The sequence below is a fragment of the Grus americana genome, chromosome 6 (genome assembly GCF_028858705.1).
Source record: "Grus americana isolate bGruAme1 chromosome 6, bGruAme1.mat, whole genome shotgun sequence".
NCBI classification, from domain to species: Eukaryota; Metazoa; Chordata; class Aves; order Gruiformes; family Gruidae; genus Grus; species Grus americana.
In genome coordinates, this window is record NC_072857.1 from 18,071 (window position 1) to 45,504 (window position 27,434).

General features: G+C 38.9%; 1 protein-coding gene across 13 annotated transcripts; it reads right to left on the reverse strand.

Moving 5' to 3' along the window:
• Positions 1–200: 200 nt before the first annotated feature.
• Positions 201–27,434, reverse strand: MARCHF7 (membrane associated ring-CH-type finger 7). Of its 13 annotated transcripts, none has more exons than XM_054829409.1 (12): positions 27,288–27,434; positions 20,737–20,893; positions 16,789–16,947; positions 14,499–14,670; positions 12,710–12,877; positions 9,219–10,013; positions 8,897–9,050; positions 8,464–8,633; positions 7,125–7,234; positions 5,639–5,752; positions 3,751–3,799; positions 201–1,919 (listed from the first exon to the last, which is right to left on the reverse strand). In XM_054829409.1, exons 2-12 carry the CDS (start codon positions 20,881–20,883, stop codon positions 1,894–1,896), a joined length of 2,064 nt encoding a protein of 687 aa, XP_054685384.1. In that variant the 5' UTR covers positions 20,884–20,893; positions 27,288–27,434; the 3' UTR covers positions 201–1,893. The 13 variants fall into 13 exon arrangements, with proteins under 13 accessions (XP_054685384.1, XP_054685383.1, XP_054685375.1 ...); XM_054829408.1 differs by having other exon boundaries at positions 201–1,922; XM_054829400.1 differs by having other exon boundaries at positions 8,897–10,013.

Genomic DNA, 27,434 nt, shown 5'->3' on the forward strand with positions numbered 1-27,434 from the left:
GCATTCAGACCCTCTGCTCTTCACCGATTCCACCACGATATTCCCCCATGTCACTCCATCTGCACTGGAGCTGAACAAGGCTGCAGGACAGCCAAGTGACAATGCACTTGAACTAGATTTGTACATGGTACTGCAGCTACTGTAATTGCTCACCTGCATGGAATGCTATTTGTTAAAAGGACAGAAAAAAAAATTTAAAATATCCTTCAAGTCATCAATTTATTAGGCTATCAGAGCTTGTAACTCTACATGTATTGAGTGCATACGAAATACTGTCTGATTCACTGTATGACGTTTTATTAAGCTATACCACCTAATTCAGAAAAGATTAAACATTTAAATTTTATTATAAACCTGAATTCACCTTCTTTAGAAATGAGTTAGGAATATTTTCATATATGCCTGGACCTTCACTTTTCAAATGAATGTCTGAAAGAGAGAGCTGTATTTCAACTAATTGCTAGAATGATACTTCTGAGTGTTGGCACTGAATACCCAATGCCTAAGGTTACCAGAATGAGCAGTGAAACGTGCCATTTCCTTAGCATTCCACGTCCTTTCGAGTCTTACAGATGACAGGCCATCTCATGTAATGCTAGCAAAGTTAACGCTTAAAATCACGTGAGTCCATTTGAGCTGTTAAGGCACATCCTTTCTTCTGCACAAGTTAGTTTTGCACATTGTAACAATAAACTAAACTCAAGGTATTTCAACATACTGCACTCCTTGCAAATACATTTTACTGTAGGAATTAAAAAAGCTAACATAAATATTTATAGCAAATACAATTCCAATACACGTATGACAATTTATTGTACCACCATTCATATAAAGCATTTCAATCCAAAATGGTCAGAAACAGTCTTAAATATCTGCATAAGAATTTACAAACATTAGTAAAGATATACCACAGACTATAGCTTTCTAAGTTTTCAAGTGTAAGTTCTGGTAGATATCCATGTTTAAATAAAATGGACTATACCAGCAGAGATGCATACCTCTATCATCTTTATTTATAAAGAAGTGACAACACTAGAAAACACATTGATAACCAGTGCTTTGAACAGTGAAGGTGGGATCTAAAAAAGTCTGATTAAACTAAACAAACTTAGGTCTTTATCAAGTTGCATATCTGCCAGGAATGCTGAAATGCAAGAGTTTACACCTGCAATATTCCATAATGGAACAGCCACATAATATCAAATATAATCTCCAATTTCCAAACCGGTACATTAAAAAAAAGCCATCACTAACACTAAGTATTAGAAGACCACTGCAAGTTCTTATTGCTTTTTGAGTTAAATAATAATCTTCAAATAAACCGAAACCCAAACCGTCTCTACAGTATCTTGCTCAACCTCCTGTTCATTCATTAACACTGGAAGCAATCAACTATTACATGATGCAGCAACAGAGGCATTTAAAAAACCCAAACAAAACCTATTTAAGTACATGGACATCCCCACCCTCCCTGCCCACCCTCACCCTGAAACCCACTATAACCACTTAGTGCCAGTAGAGGAGCAAAATTGGATAGCAAAACCAGAAGTCTGACTATAGTAAGAAGGAAACATAAAGGGAGATACAGCTTCCTTAAATACTCAAAAACTCATGTCTTCCAAAACAAAGCACATCATCCTCATCATTTAAAAAGGGAAGTTGCTTTATATGTATCTAATCCTTGCACATGCTGAGTAGTTCTCAAGTCCACTGAATTCCACTGTGCAGCAGCTGATGTTTAATTCAACGATGCTTCAAAAACTACAGTAATATTAAATGCGCTTTTTACTAAGGAGAGCAAAAAAACCAAATGCACGTTGATGATGTTCTTGCCAGTTCAGCATTTCTGCAGCAATTCCATTTGTCTCTTGCAGTGTGAAAGTTCTACCAGCATCAGTCTTCGGAATCATCCTCAGAAGCTGCTGGAACAATACAGTATAATCAGAAGCCTTGACAAAGGTCTGTGAAATTCAAGCACTTTAAGATAAGCAGTGGAAATAAAGGTAATTTTATAACATTAAATAGCAGATTGTAACACATGCCCAAACCTTGTGTAGTTACATAGCTTAATTTTTAAATGCATCTCATGTCTGAAAAATATAGTATTTTCAAATCAAAATTCAACATTACAAAATGCAGTGTCCTCCTGCTGTTCTTCCTCAAAATAAAAGGAAGAAAACTTAATTACGCCAGAGATTCAACTCTTATGTAGTGTTTACAGTGGCTAATTCCAACAGTAGTCAGAGGAGAATATATTCAATCCATGACAGCAGCACCCCACACAAGGGAAAGAAATGACTCCCAAAGTTAACAATTTGGATACTAAAGTACCTAGAAAGGTTAGGCAGTCTAAACAAACAAAATTTAATCTTTTTCATGTATGTACGTCGCTTAATGCAATTAAGTCAGGCCTACTTGGAAGCAGCTCCTCTCTCCACCCCCATTCTTTCAGCATATGCAAAATGAACATAAAGCCCACATATGCATAGGATTTTGTTGTTGCAAGGTGAATTAAAAGACAAATAACACACTTGTCAACTATGATTAAAAAAGTCAGTACGCACATCTACAATAGGTTTGTAAAGTGTTAGCTTGTAACAGGAACTTAATCTGTTCTCCTAAGTAAACTCTGCAGTTAAGAGAGTATCTACACTCGAGTAACTTGTTCCATCTCTCAACACAGAAAGAAGCAAGGTCTGTCTCCTCACTTCTCCAGTTCTTAGAAACTTAACTGAAGTAGCATCAATAATAAGTGTAAAACTCAGTATTCCTCACCTGCAAGTTAGATAAAGCCTGAATCAAATATAGATTAAATTACTGTGTAAAATGGCACTCATTATTTTTTACTCTAATAAGGACGCACATAACTTAAGAATAAATTCCACCTTTGACTGCTCTGAATGCAGAAATAATCATCTGCTCCTTGAACTAAAACTTACACACACGCACGTAACATTCCTTATCATACTCCAAATACGTCCTATGCACTGCAAATTCATATACAAACTTTGAATGTTGACATTCACATGCATGCTAGAGGGAGGGGAAACACCCCCCCCCCCCCAAAAAAAAGAGGTAGATCAACTACGCTTCTACTGCCTACTCATCATGTCCAGAAATTATAGTTAGATTCAGGATACATGTGCCAGAAGTCAGCACATAGTTTCGAATTTAATCACACTGAAGAAGCCATTAGGTGAAAAGTAGGCTAGTCCTTTGCCAAAATTGACAACTGTTAAATTTCATTCCTGAAGTGGATAGGTCCGATCAAGGCATACACACAACCAAAAAGTGTGTGTGGACAGCAAAAAAGAAAGGGCAGAAGAGGGCAAAAAAATAAAGGGGAGAAGAGGAAATGGCAAAAGAAGTATGGTAATTTAAGTGCAGTGAAATGCAACTTTTCTACTAGGACTCATGTAAAAGCTACAACCTGAAGGTCACCACCAATTCCATAACTACTTACTACTACAATTACAACAACGAAACTGTAACTAGTGAGGAATCTTGTTATCACTTGCAGAAAACACTTCTGTGGTCTAAATAACTCTATGCTGTTGGGAAATTAATCATGGAGAATTAAAACCAGTTCCCCGCTTGGAATAATTCTACTGATAATGGAAAAAGCACTGCTGGGTAAAGTCAAATTCTCAGTAATTAAGTTCGGTATTATGAATCTTGGCAAGGAGGATTGTACTCATTTAACTTTGAGTTCATCTAATGGCAGGGGAGGGGAAGAGTGGAATCACCTACTTTCAATATCTTCCATATGTGCCTGAAGAGTTCTTGCAAGGTTAATAAACTAGAAACAAGGCAGAGAGAAAGTAGTTTAAAAGTTGCAAAGTTATCTGCAGAAATTTGCAACAAGTTAGCAAAGTTTTCTTCACTTTTTCTTCACTTTTTCTACCCCAAAGCTTCATCCCAGATGTCAGTTATCCTAACGCATTTGCCCAACTTAAAAAAAATCAACGCAAAATTTAATATAAATCCCCACACATCAGACTTCAAATTGCTACTGCAGTTATTTCAGCTTCCGCTCTATGTCAAATGTTTCTGGTAGCAGTTAGTGGCATCATCTTCATGTTCTACAGTCTGTAAAACACATCAGTTTTTAAAGTTGCATACATAAACAAGTGCCAGTTTTATGAAAACCGTTTCTAGAAATTGTAATGCAGAAAAACATGATCTGTAAGGACTGCATTAGTTGGATCCATTTCATTTACTTCACTATTAATATGGCAAAACAGAACCCTGTGACTGAATGAGGTTAATGAAAAATGCATAAATACACTTAAGATTTTAACTGTAAATAAAAAGTTGAAGAGCAGGATTACTATTAGGCAATGGTGGCAGTCTACTGTTAGAAGCACGTGGTATCAAAACCCAAAGCGAAAATCCCTAGGAATACAAGTTCCTTAGGCAACTTTGAACATCTCAGCCAAGTGGGTTTTTCTTTTTGTCAGAGGCAATCTACATCACTGTTTCAGTGATAGTCCAGATGTTGAGACACAGCAAATAAAATGAAACAAGAATATAACGCTACGGTTTCCACAGCTCAGTATCAAACACACATCAGTGCTCTTACTGGTTTAAAATGCAGTGCCACGCAACTGTGTAATGCCGCCTCTGATGTGAAAACAGTAAAAACATCTTACTTCTGCAATACACTCAAGCTAATAACCTGTACTGGATGCTGGCTACTGTAAGACTGTATGTCTTTTATGTCTCTACACCTGTAGCAGAGAAAACTGGGCATTTCGTTTGTGGATCATGGAATACAAGCTCTACACTAGATGTGTACAGAAAAGAGGACCACTGTTCTAATACAGTAAGAGATTAGAGCACAGTCCTGCCTCTACCCCAAAGGCCTAGTACCTGCTAGCAACCATTCCAATAAGCGTTGGACAAGCTTAATATTGTCAATTCTTTGTATGTAATTAAAAACCAAACCAAAACAGCTTTACAAGATCTGAGTTGACAAAAAGCACTGATTCATTATCTAGTATAAAATAAACATGTAGAATACAGGATTTCTGAATGAGTCACTATGCACAAATGACTTTATATGATGATCTCTTATTGGTAAAACATGTACTTGCTGCATTTCTAAGCCAAGCCATTTAAGTGACAAGAATCCAGTCAAATACAACTAATAAGAGTTTTGACTAATGCCAGAAAATCAGACTATAGTTAGTCAGTTTCAGAATGTAATATTCAAGTACATATTTAGGCACAATCCAGCGGACAAGCATCGCAAGGTCTAGACTTTTGCAATGTAGACTGGTGTAACGAGAAAAATAAATCAAATAAGATAGTCCAACATTCTCAACTGCATGTTTTGTACAGAGGGAGGTTAACCTTCCAGTTTTTCATAAATTCACAATAATCGTGACAACATACATGCAAAGCAATGAATTACCAACAACCTCGACAAAAATGATTTTGCAACACGGTGACTGCAATAAAGTAGTACCTTCAGTTTCAAATCAAACATGGTGTTACTGCATTGACCATTTTAGACCTGAATTTGTTAAACAAACATGCTTATTGGGTATATAGCTCTTAGGTCACTCAAGGTTACAATGTAGTTCCCATGTTCTTTGTATGAGCAATTTCTGCCATAAAATCACTGCATACTTACTCTGACACGTGTGCTGGCCTCACTTGCAGTTCCTAGCATATCAGAAAAGCGCTGCTCACATAAGTGTAACAATACTACAAGGTAGAGACCAGAGCTGATAAATTCATAGTCTGCCTTAAAGGAGATCAAAAGAAACATTCAGAATGTCAGTGATGTATCTGCATATACAATTCAAGAAGTAGAACAAAATTTAAATTTTACTGGAAACATTAAGTTGTTCCAAGAGAATTAGGGAAATGTAATACTAAAAAAAAAAAAAATTACTGAAAAGCTATTTATACTTCTGGTTCTCCTCACCCACCCCAGATCTAACACAGTATCCTTGATGATAAAGAGTTCTACAAATACAATCTCAGTCAGCATGACTCGTTCACAGGATAGAATCTGAGAATCACAGTATTACGCCACTGGGGAAAATAAAAACCAACAAGCTTTGCTGGTTTCTTTTAAGCGGTCCCAATACTTTACAGAAAGCCAAAATAAAGGGATATAAGAACTTCATGATGATATAAATACTTTGAGAAATTATTTTCCCTGCTAAGATAAACTTTAAAAATGCTACTGCTGAACTGATTATTTAGAGTCAATTCTTTAGGAAAACGTTTCAAAGCTCTTATTTCTATCAAAGTACAGTGATAGTAACCAACAATCAGTAGTGCTAAAACGTAAGATGATGGCACTCTCGAGAAAGACGAGTGTGGCTCAAGTGACAGGAACTAGAGTACTAGAGTAAGAGCTTACTCTAAACGATAAGAAAATTAGACGGTGATGTTTGACCCGTAAACTTTGTATCTCCTTTCAACTTCTGAGGTAGGCAAATTTCATTAGTCTTTCGATATTCACAGAATACAACCCAGAGAATAAGGGAAACCCTACGAATAAAGTTCATTAAAATGCCAGCTTTTTGTTATTTATTCATTTTTAAATACTATGCAATCCAGTAATTCTAAGATAATGTATTTTATATAATGAGAGTAACACTAATGGGCCTTTAATTATTTTTAATTTAGAAAAGGACTTGAAGGAGCAGCAGGAAGCTGTTAGAAAAGAGGTTAGTTTCTACCACTCTAATAAAATAAAAAAGTTTTTAATGGTATGTTTAAAACAACTGCTTAAGTGTTGTTAAAAAACCAGCTAAAACCAAAGACAATTTGTGACTTTCACTTTGAATGTGAAATTCAATCTAATCATACTAGTACTCCCACTGCATCTATGTGGCAGAGAGACTGGACTGCAAAGCCAGATGACAGATCTGCAACCAAGAAAAGGATAAGAGATATATTACACTTACTGAAAGCTCAGCTATAGGAAGCACAGCAGGAAGACAGAATTTGTCTGAATATTGAGGAGAAAAATCTGTTCCATGTTGACATTACTGTATGTGTGTAACAGTCCTTCTGAAAAGGAGATGCATTTTCCTTCCCTAAAGGAGAGCACCCTCCCAGCACTAAACCAACACTTACCAAATTAGGCAAAATATACTAACTTGTTCATTTGCATGTGCCCTATAGAGTTCATGAATGTCAAAGTCTTCCAGATTCAGATGCAACTTCTCCTTGCACAGTTCACAAGTTGTTACCGCTTCCAAAGAAGAACCTGTTGGGGAGGGGCAGGGGGAAAGTGTCAAGTTGCAACAGTCTATAACATAGGACACAATTATACAAGCATTACAAACTGTAACTAATTCTTGGCTTTATTTTGCAGAACAAGGTTAGAAGAAAAAAAAAGCCTCTAATATGAATGTAGTGACTATCTGCTACTGTCAGAATTTAAATGCTGTAGAATGTTTATTCTCTATCCAGCTCCACATATTTTGCCTCATGTTCATTCTGGACATCATATGCCTCTTACTGAAAGTCTGGCATAAAATCACTGCTTGGGCCGTTTTGAGTTCTACAATGTAATCCAAATATACACAAAAGTAATAATAAATATACTGGAATAGCTTAAAGTTATTGCCAGAGGAACATTTTGTCTTAAAGTACCAGGTTTAAAATAGGTTGCTCCATAAGCAACAAGACAAACAAAGTGAGTTTATGGTGAATTTATGTCTGTCTTAGTTACATACTTCAAATTCATTTCCCCTACAGGCTGAGGCTTCTAATACAGCCCTACTCTGATGCGGGTCCTCTGATACTGAGTAAAAAAGCAAACAGATGCTAGCACCGTCCTTTGGTAAAAAGTATTCCATGATCTTCATGTCTTCCACCAAGCCATCTATTTTTAAGTGTTAAAAATACTACAGATAACTTAGTTATAAACTGGTCGATCGATCTATTACAAAAACATTTGTACAGTGTGCAATTTCTTAAGTGTTTCTTGAAAAAATTCTATATGCACTTTGAGGTAATTTTTTAAAGAAGCAGTTTTAACTGCCTTGGATAGGAGTTAGTATCTTAAAAAAAAAATTAAAGTAGAGTTACAATTGAAAAACATTTTTGCATTTTCAAATTCCTATCACTCTGCTACAGTCAGCCTCGCTATAAAAGTCTTAAAAACTAGAACCGCATGCATGAGGAAGGGTGGGAAACAAACTCACCCTAAGCGGTAGAGTAACTCTAAAGCTACACTTCTACACTGTTATATTTTGTCTAATATCTTAGTAAACAAACCCCAAAACATAATTCTGTATATAACAAACACAGCTCTTGGAGCTACTCACATGAGAAGCTGCACAGACACACAATAAGCCTGGAAATGCCACACTGCTGTTTGTCCCCAAATGCTCATTTTTCAAATAAATACCTTAATATTAGTAAGAGTAATCCTCCTGATAAGCCTCCCAATGTAACTGGAAGTCTACCTTGGTCTAGAGTCTCCTTTACCTGAATTAATCTTGGACTGGAGCCATTTTTTCATGCACTCCTGGTGAACATACTGCAGACTTCCAGTGCATTTGCATGGCTCTATTAAAAGGTTGTCAGAACTTGCAGAGGGCATCTGACAGATTCTGCATAAGTCACCCTCTTCATCTTCAGAATCTTCTAAAAGCAGGCTGAATAGGAACAGATACCAACAAATTCTGTGACACATTTCATGCAAGACTTTTTATAATGACAATTCCATTTATCACACTGTTTTCATACCTATGAGGATTAAGACGAGTTTCTTTAAAGTCAAAAGTAAGAACATAGGTGACAGAGAACTGAGTTGTCACCTTCTCTGAAGGAAAGTTTCCTTTTAACATCATGGTTACAGAAAACCCTCTCATGTTAAATCAGGTACATTTTATTATCTCAAAAGAACACACTAATTTACCTCTCTTTAATTTTCTGGAGTCTTTCTGGATCTCTTGAAGGTGATACTTTAGACTTGCCGATTTCTTGTCCATCAGACTGATTCCAGCCAGAGGGAATAATATCTACAGTTATCATAAGATTGTCAGACAGACTGCTTCCTAGTGTTGGAGGCACTGCAAAGCGAAAGAGAGAACCAGGCAGAATTCCAGAACTTCTCCTACTGTGGGCTGAATCTGGTGGGGAGGCAGTAGCTGTAGGAATACCAGATACTGCAGGTGTTGGTGGTCTGCTAACAGAAGCCCGAGAAGGGCTATCTGATGCTTCAAGAGAGGTCTCCTCACCTGACTCTCTTCTTCTGAAGATGTGTTGTGATCTAGCAGTTGTATCAGAGGTAGAGATCCTTGCGGATTCATCTCTTCCTTCTCTTCTTCTTCTGGAAAAGAGAGGTGTACATCTGTTCCTCAAAGATGATGATAACCAGGAACCTGTGCTCCTACTTTCAGAGTCTGGTCTGTAACTTTCCCCATCTGAATCAGAATTATGATTTTGTGAAACTCCTGATAAACCCCATCTTCGTCTAAGAAAACTAAATCCCTGAGAAGCTTCAGATGTCTGAAGTCCTGGAACTTCTGGAGTTGCAGCTCCATTACTGCTTGACAGAGTAGAAGCTTGGACTCTTGGGACCACCGTTGACTCTTCAGAGCCTAATGATCTTGTATGCAACGAGTCTTGGCTAGACCTTCGAGAAAAAAATGTAGATGACATACTAGATGCTAAACGAGACAGCAGCTGTCTGGTTGTGCGCCTCCCTTCACTGTCAGCTGCAGGCTCATTCAATGACCTCTGAGAAGATAAAACCCTTTCAGAACCACTGGAGGAAGGAGTTTCATCTCTAATGGCAGTAAGAGAAAATGTTGGCTGCACGCTCCTCTGGGGAGATTCCAATTCGTTTCTCCTTTGTCTTGAAGAATAGCTGGATCTTGAAGAGCTCATGTTAGAGTCTCTGTTGAAAAAAGATGGCTGATGATCAGAAGGCAACTGGCGGTTCATGGATGCATTCAGCCTCAAAGTGCTTAACGAGTTCTCTTTTGGTCTTGCTCCCTCTGCATACGAAGAGGCAGGCCTGTCTTGAAGATCTGTTGCAGAAAAGCAGAGGAAAATACTATGACAAGATGTGCTGTAATTGTTACATTCCAGATAGATAACTCTAAAGTGTAAACGCAGAAGTTCAGGATATCAAGATCCTTACTCAAAATTGTTTCAAATTTGGCAGGTAGATCCCAGAGCATTATTAGTTTTAAATTTACTTATCAGAATTCTAAAGTTAAACTGAAACCTAGACTGGTTTCAGTCTGGTAAATCCATCTGGAATCTAACACCCCCAAAATCTTCAGATTATCAAGGTATGGCTTGCCTGCTTATATGCAAATTTGAAAATTCTGACCATCTCTCAGAAGTCACAGAAGAGCAGCATCTGAATTAAAAACAGCAAACTATATACAATACTATTTATAACTTAAAGGTCCATTCTACCTGTAGACTGAGAAAGACAGGTTAATCAAAATTTCAGAAACGTAGCAGACACCAGAGCACCCAAAACAAATGCATGGATAAAGCCAAGTATATTCCCCATCTATTACAACAAGCTACCCTTATTCTTCCTATTATAAGAACATCAAGAGTTGCAGTTACAAACACTACTTAAAGGTAGCATAAAACTACTGACTTTGGCTAACAGAAATTGAATAGTATCTGTTTTAAACCGAGAACTCAAAAATAGAAAGAATACCCTAGAAATACTGTAATCCCACTGCTTCAGCCCAAATGGGTTATCTAGCTATTGCTTTTATCAAAGAAATGGAACAACTAAGTTAGTTCACATGTTCAGCTATGCAACTGTCTTAAGCATGATCAAACTTAACCATTCTGGATTAGTAATCTCATATGATCTCCCAATTACCTTGATTACCTATAGTCAATTAGATAACTATCACCACACTGTTGTGTCCTCCTCTGCTTTTTAAGTGTACATTTGATCACCCAATGCTTCCCAGTGGCCTGCACGTTGAGGGAGGTGATTCTGCCCCTTTATTCCGCTCTGTTGAGACCCCACCTGGAGCACTGCATCCAGCTCTGGAGTCCTCAGTACAAGAAAGACATGGACGTGTTAGAGCAGGTCCAGAGGAAGGCCATGAAAATGATCAGAGGGATGGAACACCTCTTCCATGAGGAAAGGCTGAGAGAGTTCGGGTTGTTTAGCCTGGAGAAGGCTCCAGGGAGACTTTATTGCAGCCTTTCAATATATAAAGGAGCTTGTAAGATAGGGACAGACTTTTTAACAGGGCCTGTAGTGATAGGACAAGGGCTAATGGTTTTAAACTAAAAGAGGGTAGATTCAGACTACAGATAACAAAGAAATTTTTTACTATGAGGGTGGTGAATGCTGGAACAGGTTGCCCTGAGAGGTGGCAGATGCCCCATCCCTGGAAACATTCAAGGTCAGGCTGGACAGGGCTCTGAGCACCCTGATGTAGTTGAAGACCTCCCTGCTCATTGCAGAGGGGTGGGACTAGATGATCTTTAAAGGTCCCTTCCAACCCAAACCATTCTATGATTCTTATAAGCATATTTTCTGTAAATACTGTGTAAGTACCTCGACATACTGAGAAGAATTCTACTGTAGCTGAACTGTAGTTAACGTTACATAAAGCAGCTGAGGAAGCTAACATGAGCTAGTCTCTTTCCTCAAATGGCTAGATTTGGACAGTGTGAAGAAGAAGCAGACATAGCCCACCAGCCCTGTAGAGTGGAAACTTCTTCACCATTTTAACTACTTAATCTACCTATGCTTGTTAAGTTAGGAGGCAGATGCTTTCTCTATGTATTCTGAAATTGAAACCCCTCATGGTTGTAGTTTTGGTTTGGAGGTTTTTTGGGGGGTTTTGTTTGTTTTTTTAAATGGGTTCTGCATTACAATTGTCATTTATTGTTGAAGCTGAGGATTATGCATCTGGCAGATTCTAACTAAAGAAACATCTGCACAGATGCCACCCATCTGCCATATGGTTTTGATTACACAGCAGGGAACACAGTTGGGAGTTATTTTTATAGCACTTAACAGTGGCACTACTACTAGAAATGCAGCATGGACAGTATAAAGCAAGGCTGTCCACTCATCTATTTCTCCAGTTAAGCTCTACCAGGTAAACTCCAACTGTCCACTTAGTAAAGAAATGTGGAGTACGACAACATTAAAACATACTCTTCTGGTAAGACAAGACTGCAGGATGAAATCAGGAACTAGGTTTTATATTTTCTGCTTATCTTCTATACTTTTAAAAAATGGTACTTTTTAAAAAAAAAAAAACCACCAAACTTCCACATTATAAAACACCACTAACATAACTACAAAAGGTGGTAGATCAAGACTGATGATGAGCTTCCCCCAAGACAGCTCTAAAAGGCCACAACACTCTGAACAGGAAGTGAAAATGGTGGTGCAGAAGTCTACATAGTTCTAGCAGCTACCATGGAACAAACCTCTCACCTCATGTAAAGTATAACTTTATTCATTTTTATTTTCAGTAGTCTAGCAGTTTTCCCTAATACTCACTCAAGAACCCAAATAGAAAGAGATAATACAATGCAGGCACCTTCATGAAAACCCTTTCCCAATTCAAATTATGGCCAACCAACTTTATTTAAAAAGATACCTTAAAATTAAATGGATCTTTCGGCTTTGTGTTTTGAAGAAAATACTAAAAGAACACGTGAAGAAACTAACAGGCATGCAACCTATGGGTTTACAAGCTTTCAGTTGTACAAAACATACATGTTGAAGACGAAAAGTCACTGTTTCTGTAGCTGTGATCCACCAGGTTATTAATGGACAGATCTGTTCTTCTTTCTAACTCTCTTCGCTCTCTCACCAGCTCAGTTCCAAGGGAGCCAAGCATCACTGATGAAGATCTAGGAATCCTACTGTACCTCCAAGAGGAATCTAGAAAAAAAAAAAAGTAAATAAATCCCCTGGTTTTGTAATGATTTAAAAATCCATTAAAACTGGTACTTATGCATGCATTCTAGTTATACCATATCAAGGGCGAGTTCAACAATACCCCTAAGCTGATCAAGTGGCCAGCTGCCAACAAAGCCAAGAGTAAGCAGCACTCTGCTGATGCTGGCACTTATTTAATCTTGCCGTTAGTTCTGAAAGCTAAACTGGAAAAAAAGAATAATACTTTTCTGAAGAGTCAGGCCCATTAACACTCAATACAGGACAGGCGGAGGAAAAGAAATAGCATCTTGCTTTCTAATGGTAGCTTGTTATTAAGTAGGTTTCACAATATGGCAAAACAGCAGCTTCAGACTTAGTAAATGCTGCTGTTCTAATGCTGCTGCTTAAATGCTCAGAAAATTCATTTTCCAGAAAGACAGCTGAAACCTAAATGCAGCTTAGACACCACTTTAAGAACAATGACTACTACTGTTCTTGCTCGTATTGCAGAGTAAAACACGTCAGTTTAAAAGGTGATCTTTTTTGCTAACAGCTGCAACAACTAAATAGGGAACTGTACATACTTCAGCTGTGAACAAAACTCTTGTTCCAAAAAAGCGTTCTTCAATGGCTCTGAAAAATCCACCTTGATTTTGTTTTATTGCTAATTCATAAATCCAAATTTAAGCATTCATTGGTCAGCAGTATGATGACCAACCAATCTAGAAATGGAAAGACAGATAGACCTACACCATAATGAGAAATGTTAATAGTAGTCATTTTATTAACAAAGAGGAAGAAAGCATCACAAATACTGGGTTTTGAGCAAGAATTAATTAACTTTTATTGGGATGGCTGTGTGGTTCCATAAGGGGACATAAAAAGAACACTGATCCATACTCACAAGGGTAATGTCAATGGATCTAATGGTCTGTTTCAAAATGTTCTACAAATATTTTCAATAAAAGTTTTTGACCGTTATTTCCTGACCTTTAGACTTTCGTTAGCATATTGCTTAACTTACATCTATCTAGGTATGACATACATACTTACAGCTTTAATGAAAATCTCAGTTTTTGCTGAAAGAGCTCAGTGTAGAATGTTTATTTTTACCTGGCCTATAGAATGAGTTTAGGCTCTGCTAAAAAAGAACTCTCTCTTCCCTGAACCCTAACAACAGTGCTCTGAACAGCCATGACACTTGGAATACAGTGAGTAAGTAAGGTAAAGATTTCCTTTCTGCTGTCCCTGGCACACATAGCTTTACCAACACGGTTTGACTCATGAAATACAGCAGCTGCACTCATTCTGTCCTTGAAATCATAACCAATTAAGACACATTTGAGCCATGAAGTTCAGCTTTACTGCAAATGGAATAGGTACAGGTAATAATTTTGAAATTACATGAGTACAATTGGGTTTTCAAAAGACCATGTTAACAGCATTCTCAACACTTCGGATACTGCTATCAGTGTGAACATGCTCTTCTATTAGGCATAAGTTTTTATTACTGAAGAATAATAAAAGCGTAATATTTCAAAGCAAGTCTTTTAAAACTTGATAAAACCGATCTTACTACTCTCATAATTTTCACGTAAAACAGCTCTAGTAATCAGCGTCTCACCTGAAAAGGCAGTCAAGCCATTACTTCTCACAGAAGAGGTAGATGTACACGATAGCTTAGGTCTCTTTGAATCACTATCTCGCTGCTGGCTATGCAGTCTTGAATATGCTCCCTGAGTTCTCTCAGACTCACCATAACACCCAGATGTAAAATGAGAGGAAGAAGATGTAGACTGAAATAACATTAAAAAAAATTACAGACACAGTATTTCAGATGTACTTACGCAGAATAAAAGTATACATAATGCAGGACTCACAAAAATAGCAATGAGTAACTTTAAGATGCAAAGCCTTTTCATTTAAAAATAACATAGGATTTATGCTTGTGCTCTTAACCAGTATTCCCAGGTTTACTCAACAACCTACCAATAAAAGCCAGTTTCTATTACAATCATTATTATTCTTCTTTCTAGATAGATGTGGCTTACGGGGGGAAAAGATATTCCTGACTTGTAAGATGCTATAAACATGATCAAATATAACTTTATAGGTCTCCAAGGAAACATAATTTTGCTGTCCAGAAACAGCCAAAACTCATCAGCTTCATTATTTTATTTAATAGTTTAACTAATCCAGCTTATTTTTTTCCCAACCTAAAATATACTTAGCTAAAGAGTCAGGTCTAGCTTCTAGTAAGCTGTTTAGACCAGATATATTTTGATTACATTAAGGTCAAGTGCAACTGAAACTGTTCAGAGTAAAGAATGGGCACAAAACAAGTTTTGCAGTGTACGTACAGCACTGAAATAAAAGTTTTCAGAAACTGGTACTAAAAAAAAAATTGGGATAGCCTATAAAGCTGTTAGTCTGGTTACTTGCTGCCAAGGCATTCATTTTCTATTTGAAATGTTTTTATTTTTTTATATAAAAAAAACTTGAGCTCAATCAAAAAGCTCAATTGAGCTGTATGTCCTCCCAGAAAGCATCTACAACTGAGAACCTTTAAGGATCAACCAAATTAGAGTAGACAGTTGTGTTTTATTTTTATTTTGTTATGTTTTATACTAAGCTTATGCCACTACTTTTTTACCCTTTAAAACTAAGAAGTATCTAAGTATTTCTCTTATCCCATCATAAAAAGTCGTATGGGGAGACACAGAAACTAACATCACAAACCAAGTACAAAGCCAGGTTAACTTCCCTCATGAGTCATCTGTTTAACATATAACTTATCTTTTAATCATTTGCTATTTGGTAAGTGGAAATTTCAGAGTGTCTTCTGCAATGTTCACTTGCATTAAAACTTAAGAGAAAAAATTAACCTTAATGGGAAAAAAATCATGCATCATTTCGAAAACTCCACAGCACCAACTTAGCTAGATATGTGGGCCACTTACAACCACAGACTCCCTTCGCATTTCAACTATATGTAGAGACACCTATCATGACTTCCCCTGAAGGCCAGCATCTCCACACTGGTTTGTTCCTCCCACCCCTTATCTTAAAGTGTCTTCACCTTTAAATCACTGTAAGAAAACAAACACCTATTTAAGGTGTGAGCACTCTCAAGTACCTAAACATCTTTCAGTTTGAAAGTGAGCAGAATTTTTATTTGTTCCCTATCTTCCTGCTGAGCATGTTCAGTTTTCTGCTTTTCCCATCTTAGTATGTCTACTGCAATTCAAAGTGTTTTATTGTCATTCTGTAGTGCATAAGCATGTCAAAGAAGCAAACCACTTTATTTTTGGAGTTATGAAGGCACGTTCTGGAGCCCAGTTAAGACAAGCTGTTAAGGCTTAAGCCTTGGATCTCATTCAGGTGACAGTTCAGCCTCCATTTTCTTTCACAGTACGCTATAAGCAGCATGTAAGTAATCAGACTACGAACTGCTCCCCCATAACTAAGTCTTCTAAAGCAGGTCTCCAAAACCATGGATTTCCCGTTAACTCTCAAACCTGGTATCATCCAAAAACACATCTCCTAGAAATACCTGATGAAACAAGCTGAGTATAAACAATACAAATTTTGCCATCCGTAGGACTATACCATGGATAAGATTATAATCGCCCCTTCCTTTTTTCTTTTTAAATGGATACTTGCAGAGCTGCTCTCACTTCAAATTTATTTCTTAACTATTAGTAAAACTAAAATACATTATTATTTTCATCCTCTGAATAATTTCTTAACACCACTATCTTCTTGCTTTTCCTCCATCTTGACTTAATAAGATCTACTTATCTAGAAACATTACGGTGAGCCCCTGCTAGCAGCTTTTCAGATGGGGAAGGCTAAGCTAAAACACGGAATTATTTATTTATTTATAAAAAGTATTGCATATTAACAATTCTCACCAATCTGTTTCTGCTTCCCAAAAATCTTCCAGAATGTGGATGATCAAGTGTCCCTGAGTAGCGAGTTGGAGAGGACGTTGTAAGCTTCCAAGGAGTTTCATGAGTGTCTCTTTCTCCAATTCCCCAGTCTCTACTGGAACTATTCAATACACTGGATTCCTGAAGAACACCACACTTATCATATGCACCTTGTAACTCAAAGCGAACTCAGTATGTGATGTGAATATTGAAAATACTGGAAAGTGGAAGTACAAACAAATCTGGAAACTCTTCATAAGAAACCTCAAGGGATACCCAAAAAGAAATTAAACAGGCTTAAGAGAGAACCACTGGCAAAAGGGAAGATTTTGTAAATTACTTTCTAGCAATTATCAGCTACTCTATCGGTCCTCTCATTTGACTGTAGACAATAAAAAGTTGAAGTGTAAGGCTTTTGAGGCATTACCCCAACTTAAGATACTCCAGCAACAGGGCAGATTTAAGGACCTCACTTTCAAGCGTTAAGTAAAAAAACCCACACATGTAGGAAAAGTCTCCATCACAGCGAAAGTGGCTTTTTGGCCACTGAAGCAAGCCATCTGTCTTGTCCTGGTCATCAGCTTTAATACAGGAAAGAGGGGGTGCAAGGGGGGGGTGGGGGGAGAAAAAACATGGTTTGGGCCTACTAACAGATAATCACTTTTACGTAAGGGGCATGATCTGCCCTAGTAAAACAGATGGGACCACAAATGTAAACTATGTCATCAAGTTATTATTCCTTTAAAAAAATACCACACTATTGCAAATTATACATTATCTTCTCAGAGTCTTAAACACTTCCCTTTGACCACTGCTTCAGTTTTTTATTTCTCTGCAGCCTATTCTAATAATCCATCATTGTGCTATTGGCAGGGAAGGCTGGCAAATTAGTCATTATTAATTCCAATTACATTTCATGCAAGCAGGAAAAAAGCATTTCGATTTTTCACTACAAAATTGAAACTTTTGTGTTTCTAAGTTTCCTCTAAATCACTAACATTGAAGACCACCATAAAACAGTAAACAGCGCTGGGTACAAAACCACTTTGGGCTTAAGAAATAAGGTAAATAGTTTTAGTAGCTGATTTCAGACACAGTGCAAAGATATTGAATCCACAGTTTGATATGCATTAACAAACTAAGACTGTTTGACAAAACAGTCCTGCAAATACAGTTTGCTGCATTACCTCAGCACAAAGTGCTTAAATTATTTGAAGTCTGATGTCTGCAGGGCAATCACTGTAACTGTTCTTTTTGTGTTCTCTCTTCCAAGATACTCAGGAGCTCTAATCTTTACCTTGGCTACACAGGCAAGCTTCTAATAATGAAACTGGGAACCATTTAACATACAAATCTGTCTACTTTTAGAAGAACCTAAGGGATGAGGTTCTACACTACTAGTTTCACTGAATTTCACTGAATAGATGACAATTAAGGAAAGGCATTGCGATTTGATTTGTTTCACAGAATAATCACTGAAATTAGTAAAATTAATAGAAATAACAGAAATCCTACCATTTTAGCACAGCTATACAGAATTTGTAAGTGATTATTTGTCTATCCTCTTTCTATGAGCTATTAATACTACCACTACAGTAGTTTCTGTCGTTATTTCTTAAAAGTTGTAGTATTAGGATTTAAAAAGCTGAAGAAATATTCATGCTCATCATTCTGACAAGCAAAATTAAACTTGAAAATAAACTATCAGCCGGTAACTTTTCTCATATTTCAAAGTCCCAGTAGGATTCATCAGGTTTCTAAATTATTTCATATACGGTAAATCTGCCCATGGTCACAAGACTACACCACTTTCAGATAAAAGTAAAGGTCTCACAAAATGTTCTTAATATGAGACTTAATTGAACTTGAAATACTTGCCTTTCCTTTTTCTGCAGCTGTTAGATTTTGAAGATCTGAGAATTCCATCCTATTTTAAGGGTTGGATCACCGCAGTAAAGACCTTAATCCAAGAACACCACACTCACACTGGCACAGCACTGAAAGCCAGTTCATGGAACTACACCATCTACTGTTCTAATGCCAACACAGCTTTTGGTAGCTGCGACATCTCTGCACTGTGCTCATTTCTTTAAAAGTGTCTCAAGGCCAAAACAGAAACAAAAGTAATAACCTATTCGGTATCAAAAGAAGTGGCTTTAAGACAAAGTAGATGATCAGGCATGATCGGGAAAGCTCAACCTAATTGCTATGTCTGAAACTAAAGAACATCTCAGTTTGCTTTCTTCCTTCAGTCCAGCTTGAGACTACTTAACATCCCTTGTCAGAACTTAATAATTAAAGCATTACACAAAGTAGTCTATTTTCGGTGTCTATTTTCAGTAGCAGAAAAATGCGATCGGAAAAACATTCAAGCGAGGTAGCTTCCCTACGCTCTTATCACTAAACACTAGTCTCGTGTCACAAGCTCTCAGACTACCTTCTATGAACTGGAGTGGAAAGAAGGGATACAATGGTCTTCTATACAATTATTTTCCCCTCTGTTTTAACTGGAAAGTGTTATAAAGATCATTCCTCAGATTAGAAGCACTTTCTTCAACAGGAAATAGTCAAAAGATAATATGCAGTGCAGTGAACACACTGCAGTTCATGTAATAAAAGAAATAAAGTACGTAACTCTTGCGTTATAATTTCGTAACAACAGTAACACATCTAACTTAACAGCACCAGTTCAGCTCAAGACTCATCTTCTGATAACTGCTTTCAGTGTGATATGCAAACTGTGTGGGTCCATAAATCCCTACAAAAGTAAGACTGTCTGATTTGATTTTGCTGAGCAGACAGCCAATAAAAAATGTGTAGGAATCCAAAAAGCAAAAATGACTGAAGATTACCTTTAGACACTCCCTATAGCCTATATACTAATGAACACATGCATGCTATATATGGCAAAACGTAACACATATACACGTAGTTGTGCTAAAAGTAATTAATGCTTTATGACTTGTAAAACTGTTCTGGCAAAGGCATTATATAATACAGTGTCCCAGATAGCATGTCAGCAGGGATCAAACTCAGAACCATTTTATCAAAAGATATGAACATTTCATCACAGAGCTAAGTTTCTGCAATTTCAAAACCAAGATGGGCTTACATTTCTGGGCCCGAAAGTGAGGTGAGAACTGCTGACAAGAGCAGGAATAAAATAAGAGAATTGAGCCAAACAGCCATCTGCGGTTTCCAAGTGCCCAAAATAATTTCTGAAGTGGTTTAATCTCTGCTTCCCATAATACTCTTTCAAAGTGAAAGCACCCGCGGAGCATGACTTCTTATTCTTTAGCATGGCTCCTCTCCACCGCAAAAACAATTTGGTGAGTGGAAAATGTTGCATGTGAAACAGCAAACGCCTTTATCCAAATCCTGACTCTTGCACGCAAACCCTAGCTGTATTAACATACTGACATGACAGTATGATGTAAGCCTAAAGGTACTCTTCTTACCTTCACAAAATGCAAAGAAAGTAGGTGCTGCAGAGCAGTACAGCCTACTGTCAACTCTCAGAACCGCGACGTATTCCAGTACTTTTTGCATCATCCACGCAAGAAGCGTAACATCCTGTCCCCATCAAAATTCAAACATCTCCCCTCAACAGAAATCCCCATTTACCCAGGCTTAAGACTGCAGTGACTAGTGCCAAAACAGACCAATAGTATCAGGACGTTCTTCATTCATCAATCAGCTGATTTTTGAAGGTGCAGCCACAAACAAAAGCAGCACACTGCAGAATACTGTCATTGGCCTGGTTATTAAATCCCTGCATTTTAGAATTAATCTTGGGTTTTGTTCACAAATGCAAGGCCCTGGGTGAGACACTTCCTTTCATTTCCTTTGTGTGTGTCTGGGTTTTAGGATTTTTCTTGGTGAAAACCAGACATTAATTTATACTTTACAGAAAGACACAAAACACATTACCTGGTATCCAGATTCTAATCTCCGTGAAGTTTCTCTTGCACTATATGCACCAGCTAAACTGCTTCCAGTCAACGTTCTAGATCCTAGTGAAGAGCTGGAGGTCTGAACAGATATCCTTCGAGGAATTCTTGAAGGCTTGGACTCCATTCTTTGTATCCTGTATAAGGATACATCGATTATTTTTACTTTCAGAAGCAGGGACCTACATGCAAAACATGCACAAGTCATTCTAAGCGTACCAAAAATATGACTCTCATACAAATATTTACACAGCGTTTTGGTCTGACTGTGCATCAGCAAGACAGGGAAATGAGTTCTTACCCTTTTGTAACATCTTCTTTACATCTCCTCCCATTCCATGTTAGAAAACTAGAAAGATAGCCCCTTTTGCTATTCTTGCTATATTACAATATAATCTTGCTCTTATAAGTAGGACTCTTAGGAACTCTGCAGCACTAGTATTAACACAAAATAAGCCAGGAGTCAGGGAAAGAGGCCTCAGATTTCCTAAATTCATATATTTCTTTTCTGTTAAAGAACTGCATCTCAACACTTTCAGAAACTATGCTCAGACTTATTTTTCAGGGTCAAAACTATGAAACTGCACCCTCCTGTGAAAAAAATACGTATGCAACCTACCTGCCTCAAAGAAATATTTAACTTCTCCAAAGACAACTCCCATGAAAATGTATACAAAAAAGTACATGCTGTCTTACAGGTATATATAAATTTACCTTTGAGTCACTGAGTGTTTATTTGCTCTTTTGGTAGTTCTAGGCATTTCAAAAGAAATGCTAGTGCTTTTTCCACATGAGAAGTGATCATGTAGTCATTCCTGTCCTTGAAAGGACATCTTGACTTAACGTTGCTCAAAGTCCAGATAGATAGCTAACTGGTTTGCTAACATCCCCAGATTCTTCCTCCTCAGGATGGTACAGACAGACCCAGACCAGAAAAGGCAGCTCTTAAATAAAAAAATTTGAGAACTGCAGTATCCTCAGTGGTGTGGTGCAGGAAGAGTAGCATGATAACTAACAACTCTAAAACAGATGGTCACAAACTCCATTGGTGCAAGGTGATTTCCAGAAGTGGCACAATCTGTTTTATTTAACCACTTTTAATTCTGGCCTAACCTTCTGAGAATGGGAATAAGCTATATCGGGGGGGGGAAAAAAAAAAAAAAAAAATCAGTAAAGCACATTTTTTCCACACATTAGCCATGCTCACCAGTAACAGTATGTGAAAAGCTGCTGCATCAATCCTGACATACCTCATGTCTGGCTGCAGTTTCAAGTTGAGTTTACATACTCAGGACTTTTAAACTCAACTGAAAGTCATGCTGCATTACATATTCTACCTAGTTTGTACAGAACTCCATTGACCAATTGGACAGCTGAGGTTAATTTCCTTAATGGCAGGTTTTTTAACCACTGTTCAGGTGTACGTTCGGTTGCTAGCTTTACAACACAGGTCACAACATAAAGTAGCCTAAACACTTAATCTTTTAAGTAGTATTTTCTTTTTTTAAAATTTGGAAAAAACCAAGTTGTAACATTAAACCATTCACTTAAACTTGGTATGCTTTCATTCAAGTACGAAAGAGCTACCGGGTTGTATTATGGAGAGCGCACCAGTTTCTAAGACCACGCTTCAGACATAAGCAACCCATTTGCTTTTGCCAGAGACATCACCAGTTAAACAAGATCAGTTCAGGAATCTGAAATTCTCACTTGCCTGACTTTGGATTAGGAACCTGAAATCATGAATTTGTTAAGTTTCCCAGATCACATTTAAACCCCTAAGTAAATTTTGAGCAATTGTATGCAATTCTCAAAGTTACAGAGAAGAAGATACAGCTGTATCGATAAGAATGCTCTAAGCAGTATTCCAAAGTACAGAAGAACACTATCAATTGTGAAAGTTTAAAAGAAATCAGTAATGACAAATCTGGTAATCTAAGCTACATCGCTTCAAGTGGATTGTTTGTGCAGTAAAATGTAACAATCATATTTCTTAATAGTTGTAATATTGGATAAAACACTGACTGCCATGATGGTTAATCTAATCTTTAAATTAATCTGTCATAACATGCACTGCAAGTCTAGCACTTGTCTGAATCTGCATTGAGTGTGAAAAACTAGCTATTCAAGTTGCAAACTGTAAAGCTAAACTAATGACACCGTAAAATAGACTAGAGTGTATGCTGGGCAGGACAGCTATAGGTCTTGATGAGATCTGACATCCAAAGCACTGTTTATCTACCTGCTACCCTGACAGAAAATATAAGGGACAGACACCCAGAATAACGGATCCAATTCTGTACTATTAAGTACCTGACAAGGAGTGCCAGCGTTATCACTTTTCATAGAGTCGTAGAACGGTTTGGGTTGGAAGGGACCTCACAGCCCACCCAGTGCCACCCCTGCCACGGGCAGGGACACCCTCCACTAGCCCAGGTTGCCCAAAGCCCCATCCAACCTGGCCTTGAACACTGCCAGGGAGCCAGGGGCAGCCACAGCTTCTCTGGGCACCCTGTGCCAGGGCCTCAGCACCCTCACAGGGAAGGATTTCTGCCTCACCTCTCATCTCCATCTCCCCTCCTGCAGCTTCAGGCCATTCCCCTTGGCCTGTCACTACACTCCCTCATAAACAGTCCCTCACCATCTTTCCTGTAGGCCCCTTCAGGGACTGGTAAGCTGCAATTAGATCTCCCCGCAGCCTTCTCTTCTCCAGGCTGAACAACCCCAACTCTCTCAGCCTGTCCTCATAGCAGAGGTGCTCCAGCCCTCTGATCAGCTTCGTGGCCCTCCTCTGAACTCTCTCCAACAGCTCCATGTCTCTCCTGTACTGGGGCCCCCAGAGCTGGACGCAGTCAATACTCCAGGTGGGGTCTCACAAGAGCAGAGCAGAGGGGCAGGATCCCCTCCCTCGACCTGCTGGTCACCCCTCTTTTGATGCAGCCCAGGACACGGCTGGCTTTCTGGGCTGCAAGCGCACACTGCCGGCTCATGTTGAGCTTCTCATCAATCAACACCCCCAAGTCCTTCTCCTCGGGGCTGCTCTCAATCCATTCCCTGCCCAGCCTGTAGTTGTGCTTGGGATTGTGCCGACCCACGTGCAGGACCTTGCACTTGGCCTTGCTGAACTTCATGCGGTTCGCATGGTCCCACCTCTCCAGCCTGTCAAGGTCCCTCTGGATGGCATCCCTTCCCTCCAGCGCGTCGACCACACCACACAGCTTTGTTACAGATCATTCTGCTTCTGGATCACTTTCCTTCAGATAGGTGTGGAATCGGATGAATTAGATAACATAGATAAAAGTCAAACACAAACACATGTAGAATACGCAATGGTTCTAGAAGGGATGGAAGCTCCTACTGGTAGAAATTAATTTCCAGATGAACAGGGGGAAGAGACAGAAGTGTAGGAAGTTGTAAGAACTTCAAAACTATATTAGAGATCTAATAAAATTGCTTATGCACCATCCACAGAACAGACAAAATGAGAGCATTCAGATAGGAAAAGAAAAGGGTGGAAGACTGTGGACGCCAGAGCCAACTACCTCTAGAAGAAGTAATGGAGTACAAGATTAGCAAACTGCTTCTACAAACGTACATTAAAAGGCACAAAACTAGTTTTCTCCTCCAGTGGTAAACCCAAGAGGACAATGTTATCAGCCAGCTTGATCTTGTAAATTAGCACAGGTTGTGATTTAAACCTGAGTATGTCAGTATGATACTATCTAAATAATTTCTTTTTTTTAAAGTAAAGAAATCCTGCAGAAACTATACAGAAAAAAGTGCTAAAACAAGATAAAGGCAGCATGTTGGAAAATGCAAAATTTAATGTCAGTTTACGCATAGACATTATGATTAATTTCTTTAATACAACTGCATTTTTTCTGCAGTCCTGGCCTCAGCCATCAAACGAGAAGGATCTGCTATAAAGATGAATCAGAGTTGTCTAAGAACAGGCATTTGACCAGAGGAAACCCTGCCTTGTTTGATGCAGAGGTGGAAAGGTACTGAAAAAAAAAGGCCTTATAGTCTATAGGCAAAGAACTTCTGCTTGAGGAAACTGGATTTTATCTCGGCCTTTCAACAAACATTCAGTGACATGAAGCATGTCATTCAGGTTAATAATTTTTCTAAAAATCATTACACAAGAGCTCTTCAATTTCTGGGCACCTATCATAAAATTTACTTGGAATCCAACTACCAGAAATCATGAAATCATACACCTGCAACTGAAGTCAATGGAGCCATGACTTGAATATATTAGCTAGATAAAATTAGATATTAGGCATCTCAACTTTGGTAATCAACAGTAGTAAGAAGTCTTCTGGTTTGCTGTACTTTTTTTGCCCAGAGTTCTTTGAAAAACATTTTAAGCACTGTACCTCGGAAGCTTGAGAAGAAACCATCTTCGTAGCTGGCTTGAATACACACAATACACGTATAAGGCTTATGCTGATCATGTGCTCAATGTGGTGGTCAAGGTAAACATGCTAAGCTATCTCAGGACAAAGTGAAACAGTGGTCTCACATTAAAAAAACAAAAAATTGTATTATTAAAGCCATAGTAATACTTGTCTGCAAGGGGAATACTGTGTTTTTATAGGATATTTCAGAATGGGAATGGTTTCCTTTCATAGTATCAGCATCTTAAGGGTGTTTTTTTGAATAACCACAAAGACACTCAAATTAAAACCTCAAACATTTTGTTTACCCACACAGGACTATTCAACAAATCCCAAGTGGTAATTAACACGCTGTAATGAGTTCTATAATGACAAAGTAGTCACCTCAATTTACACATAAGGCAGTGAGGCCAAGAAGTACTCAAATGACTTCTCCAAAGAACAAATGAAAAAAAAAAAAAAATCTTAAGTCATGTTGCAGTCTGAACAGTTTTGAAAGCCTGTTGTTGCCACAAAGGAAAGGAACACTTTACTCAAATACGATACCTGCTGTGTCCTTCACTGAGCAACCTCAAGACACTATCCTGCCAAAACACATTTCTGGCTTCTCCCTCATTTTGACACTATTCACGTTGGTATCCAGCAACAGAGAAATGAGAAAGGGAACAGCAGGGTGAAGACAACTCTTCCCATCAAGGCAACATATTTCATCAGCTCATGCCGTGTTACACAACTTAGCGATCAAAATCTCATGGAGAAATCTGGAAACAATTCTTGCGTCTCCTAGAATAAGGGATACACGTGATGCCTCTCAAGACTTTGTAAGAAACCAAGTTCTGAAATCAAACTTTAAATTGAAAGTTGCACCTAGAAAATAGATGACCTACATGCAACGCGAGGTGGAGCTGAACAGCCTATTTTGAGTACACAGCTAAAACGTCCTGCCCTTTTTGATTTGTGATCTCTCCAACTACATTGTAAAAAGACCAACGAGACCTAACATAGCCACGAACACAGATAACAAGAGATAAAAGATCCAAGATGTCTTTGCAGGAAAGCAGTGTAATCTCAAAAGGTAAAAAATAACGCAAATAAAAACCTCCCACACCTCTCTTCTACCCTGACCCCCTCTACTGAGAGATGACAGACAATTTGAGGTAGTCATGTCTACCAGTAAAGGAAGCCTTTACTAGCTTCCATCCTTTCTACTAACAGCTAAAAGCATTCTTGTACCTTTAATTAGAGAAGCACACACTTCACTCCCAGCTCCTAAATTCAAGTTTTCTACCTTGGAGCTACGCAGTGACACTTCCATCCAAGACTTGAGCTTTTGTGTCTACATATTTTTGTATGGTTTCATATACAACTGTTCATAAGACTCTTTCCCGAGCAACTTGTGATCACGTGTCTTCCTCAGTGTTTACTCACAATCATGTTTTTATTACAAACAAGATGGAGTTCAGGATCAATTCTCTCAGTCTGCACAATTCTTTGTTTGGGGTATTTTCTCGACCTTTAATCAAGGAAGGCTGACCAAAAAACCCCAGCAGTCTCTTAGGAGTCCCACGAGCACAAAAAATATTTACTAACGCCGATCGTCTGCCTACGCTGCAGCAGCTGATGCCATGACACTGGGCTGTTCCCCTAGACTCGAGCCAGCAGGGCCTAGGCAGCGGGTGCTCCGCAGAGCAGCTGAAGAGGGCACCATACCCTCCTCCCCAGGCCTGAAGGAAGAGGCCCAGTCAGAAAGGCTCAAGGCCCCCACCAGGAGCTCACAGCCGCACCCGTGCTGCGCCCGCGCACCAGGCCAACGCCAAACTGGGGCTCACGCCAGGCTGAAGGGCGGCGCCGACCGCTCTGCCCCGACCCCGCAGGGCAGAGGCTCCTCAGAGGGAGGAAAGGAACGGGGGGACAGAGGTTGTCACACAGGTCCGCTGCCAAAGAAGGCACGGAAGCGTGCGGCCGTCAGAGGTGCTTCGCAGAGGTAACGGCGGAGGAGCCAGGCGCCAGCCCCGAGACAAAATGGTTCCCCCCAGCCCTGGCGCGGAGCCGCCGGCCCCGCACACAGGCGCGAGCTAGGCCGTACAGGGGCACCTTCCGCTTCTCGACACCGTAAGCAGTCCGTACTCACTCTCAAGGCACAACCCTCACGACGCAGACATCCAGGAACTGAGGATCCACCGCAGGGGCCGAGTTGGGCCGGGCCCACAGGCTGCCACGCCAAGCCTGCCGCCTCTCCCTGCAACACAATGGCGACAGCGCGCAGACTGCACGGCTG

What these genes read in the sequence shown, in the direction of transcription:
- MARCHF7 (XM_054829396.1), bottom strand. Translation starts at nt 20,883, where the DNA reads ATGGAGTCCAAGCCTTCAAGAATTCCTCGAAGGATATCTGTTCAGACC. An exon ending in TGACTTTTCGTCTTCAACAT is followed by an intron (nt 10,014 to 12,709) that starts GTATGTTTTGTA and finishes TTTCTGCAACAG; the next exon opens with ATCTTCAAGACAGGCCTGCC. An exon ending in AGGCCAGCACACGTGTCAGA is followed by an intron (nt 1,923 to 5,638) that starts GTAAGTATGCAG and finishes GTATTGTTCCAG; the next exon opens with CAGCTTCTGAGGATGATTCC.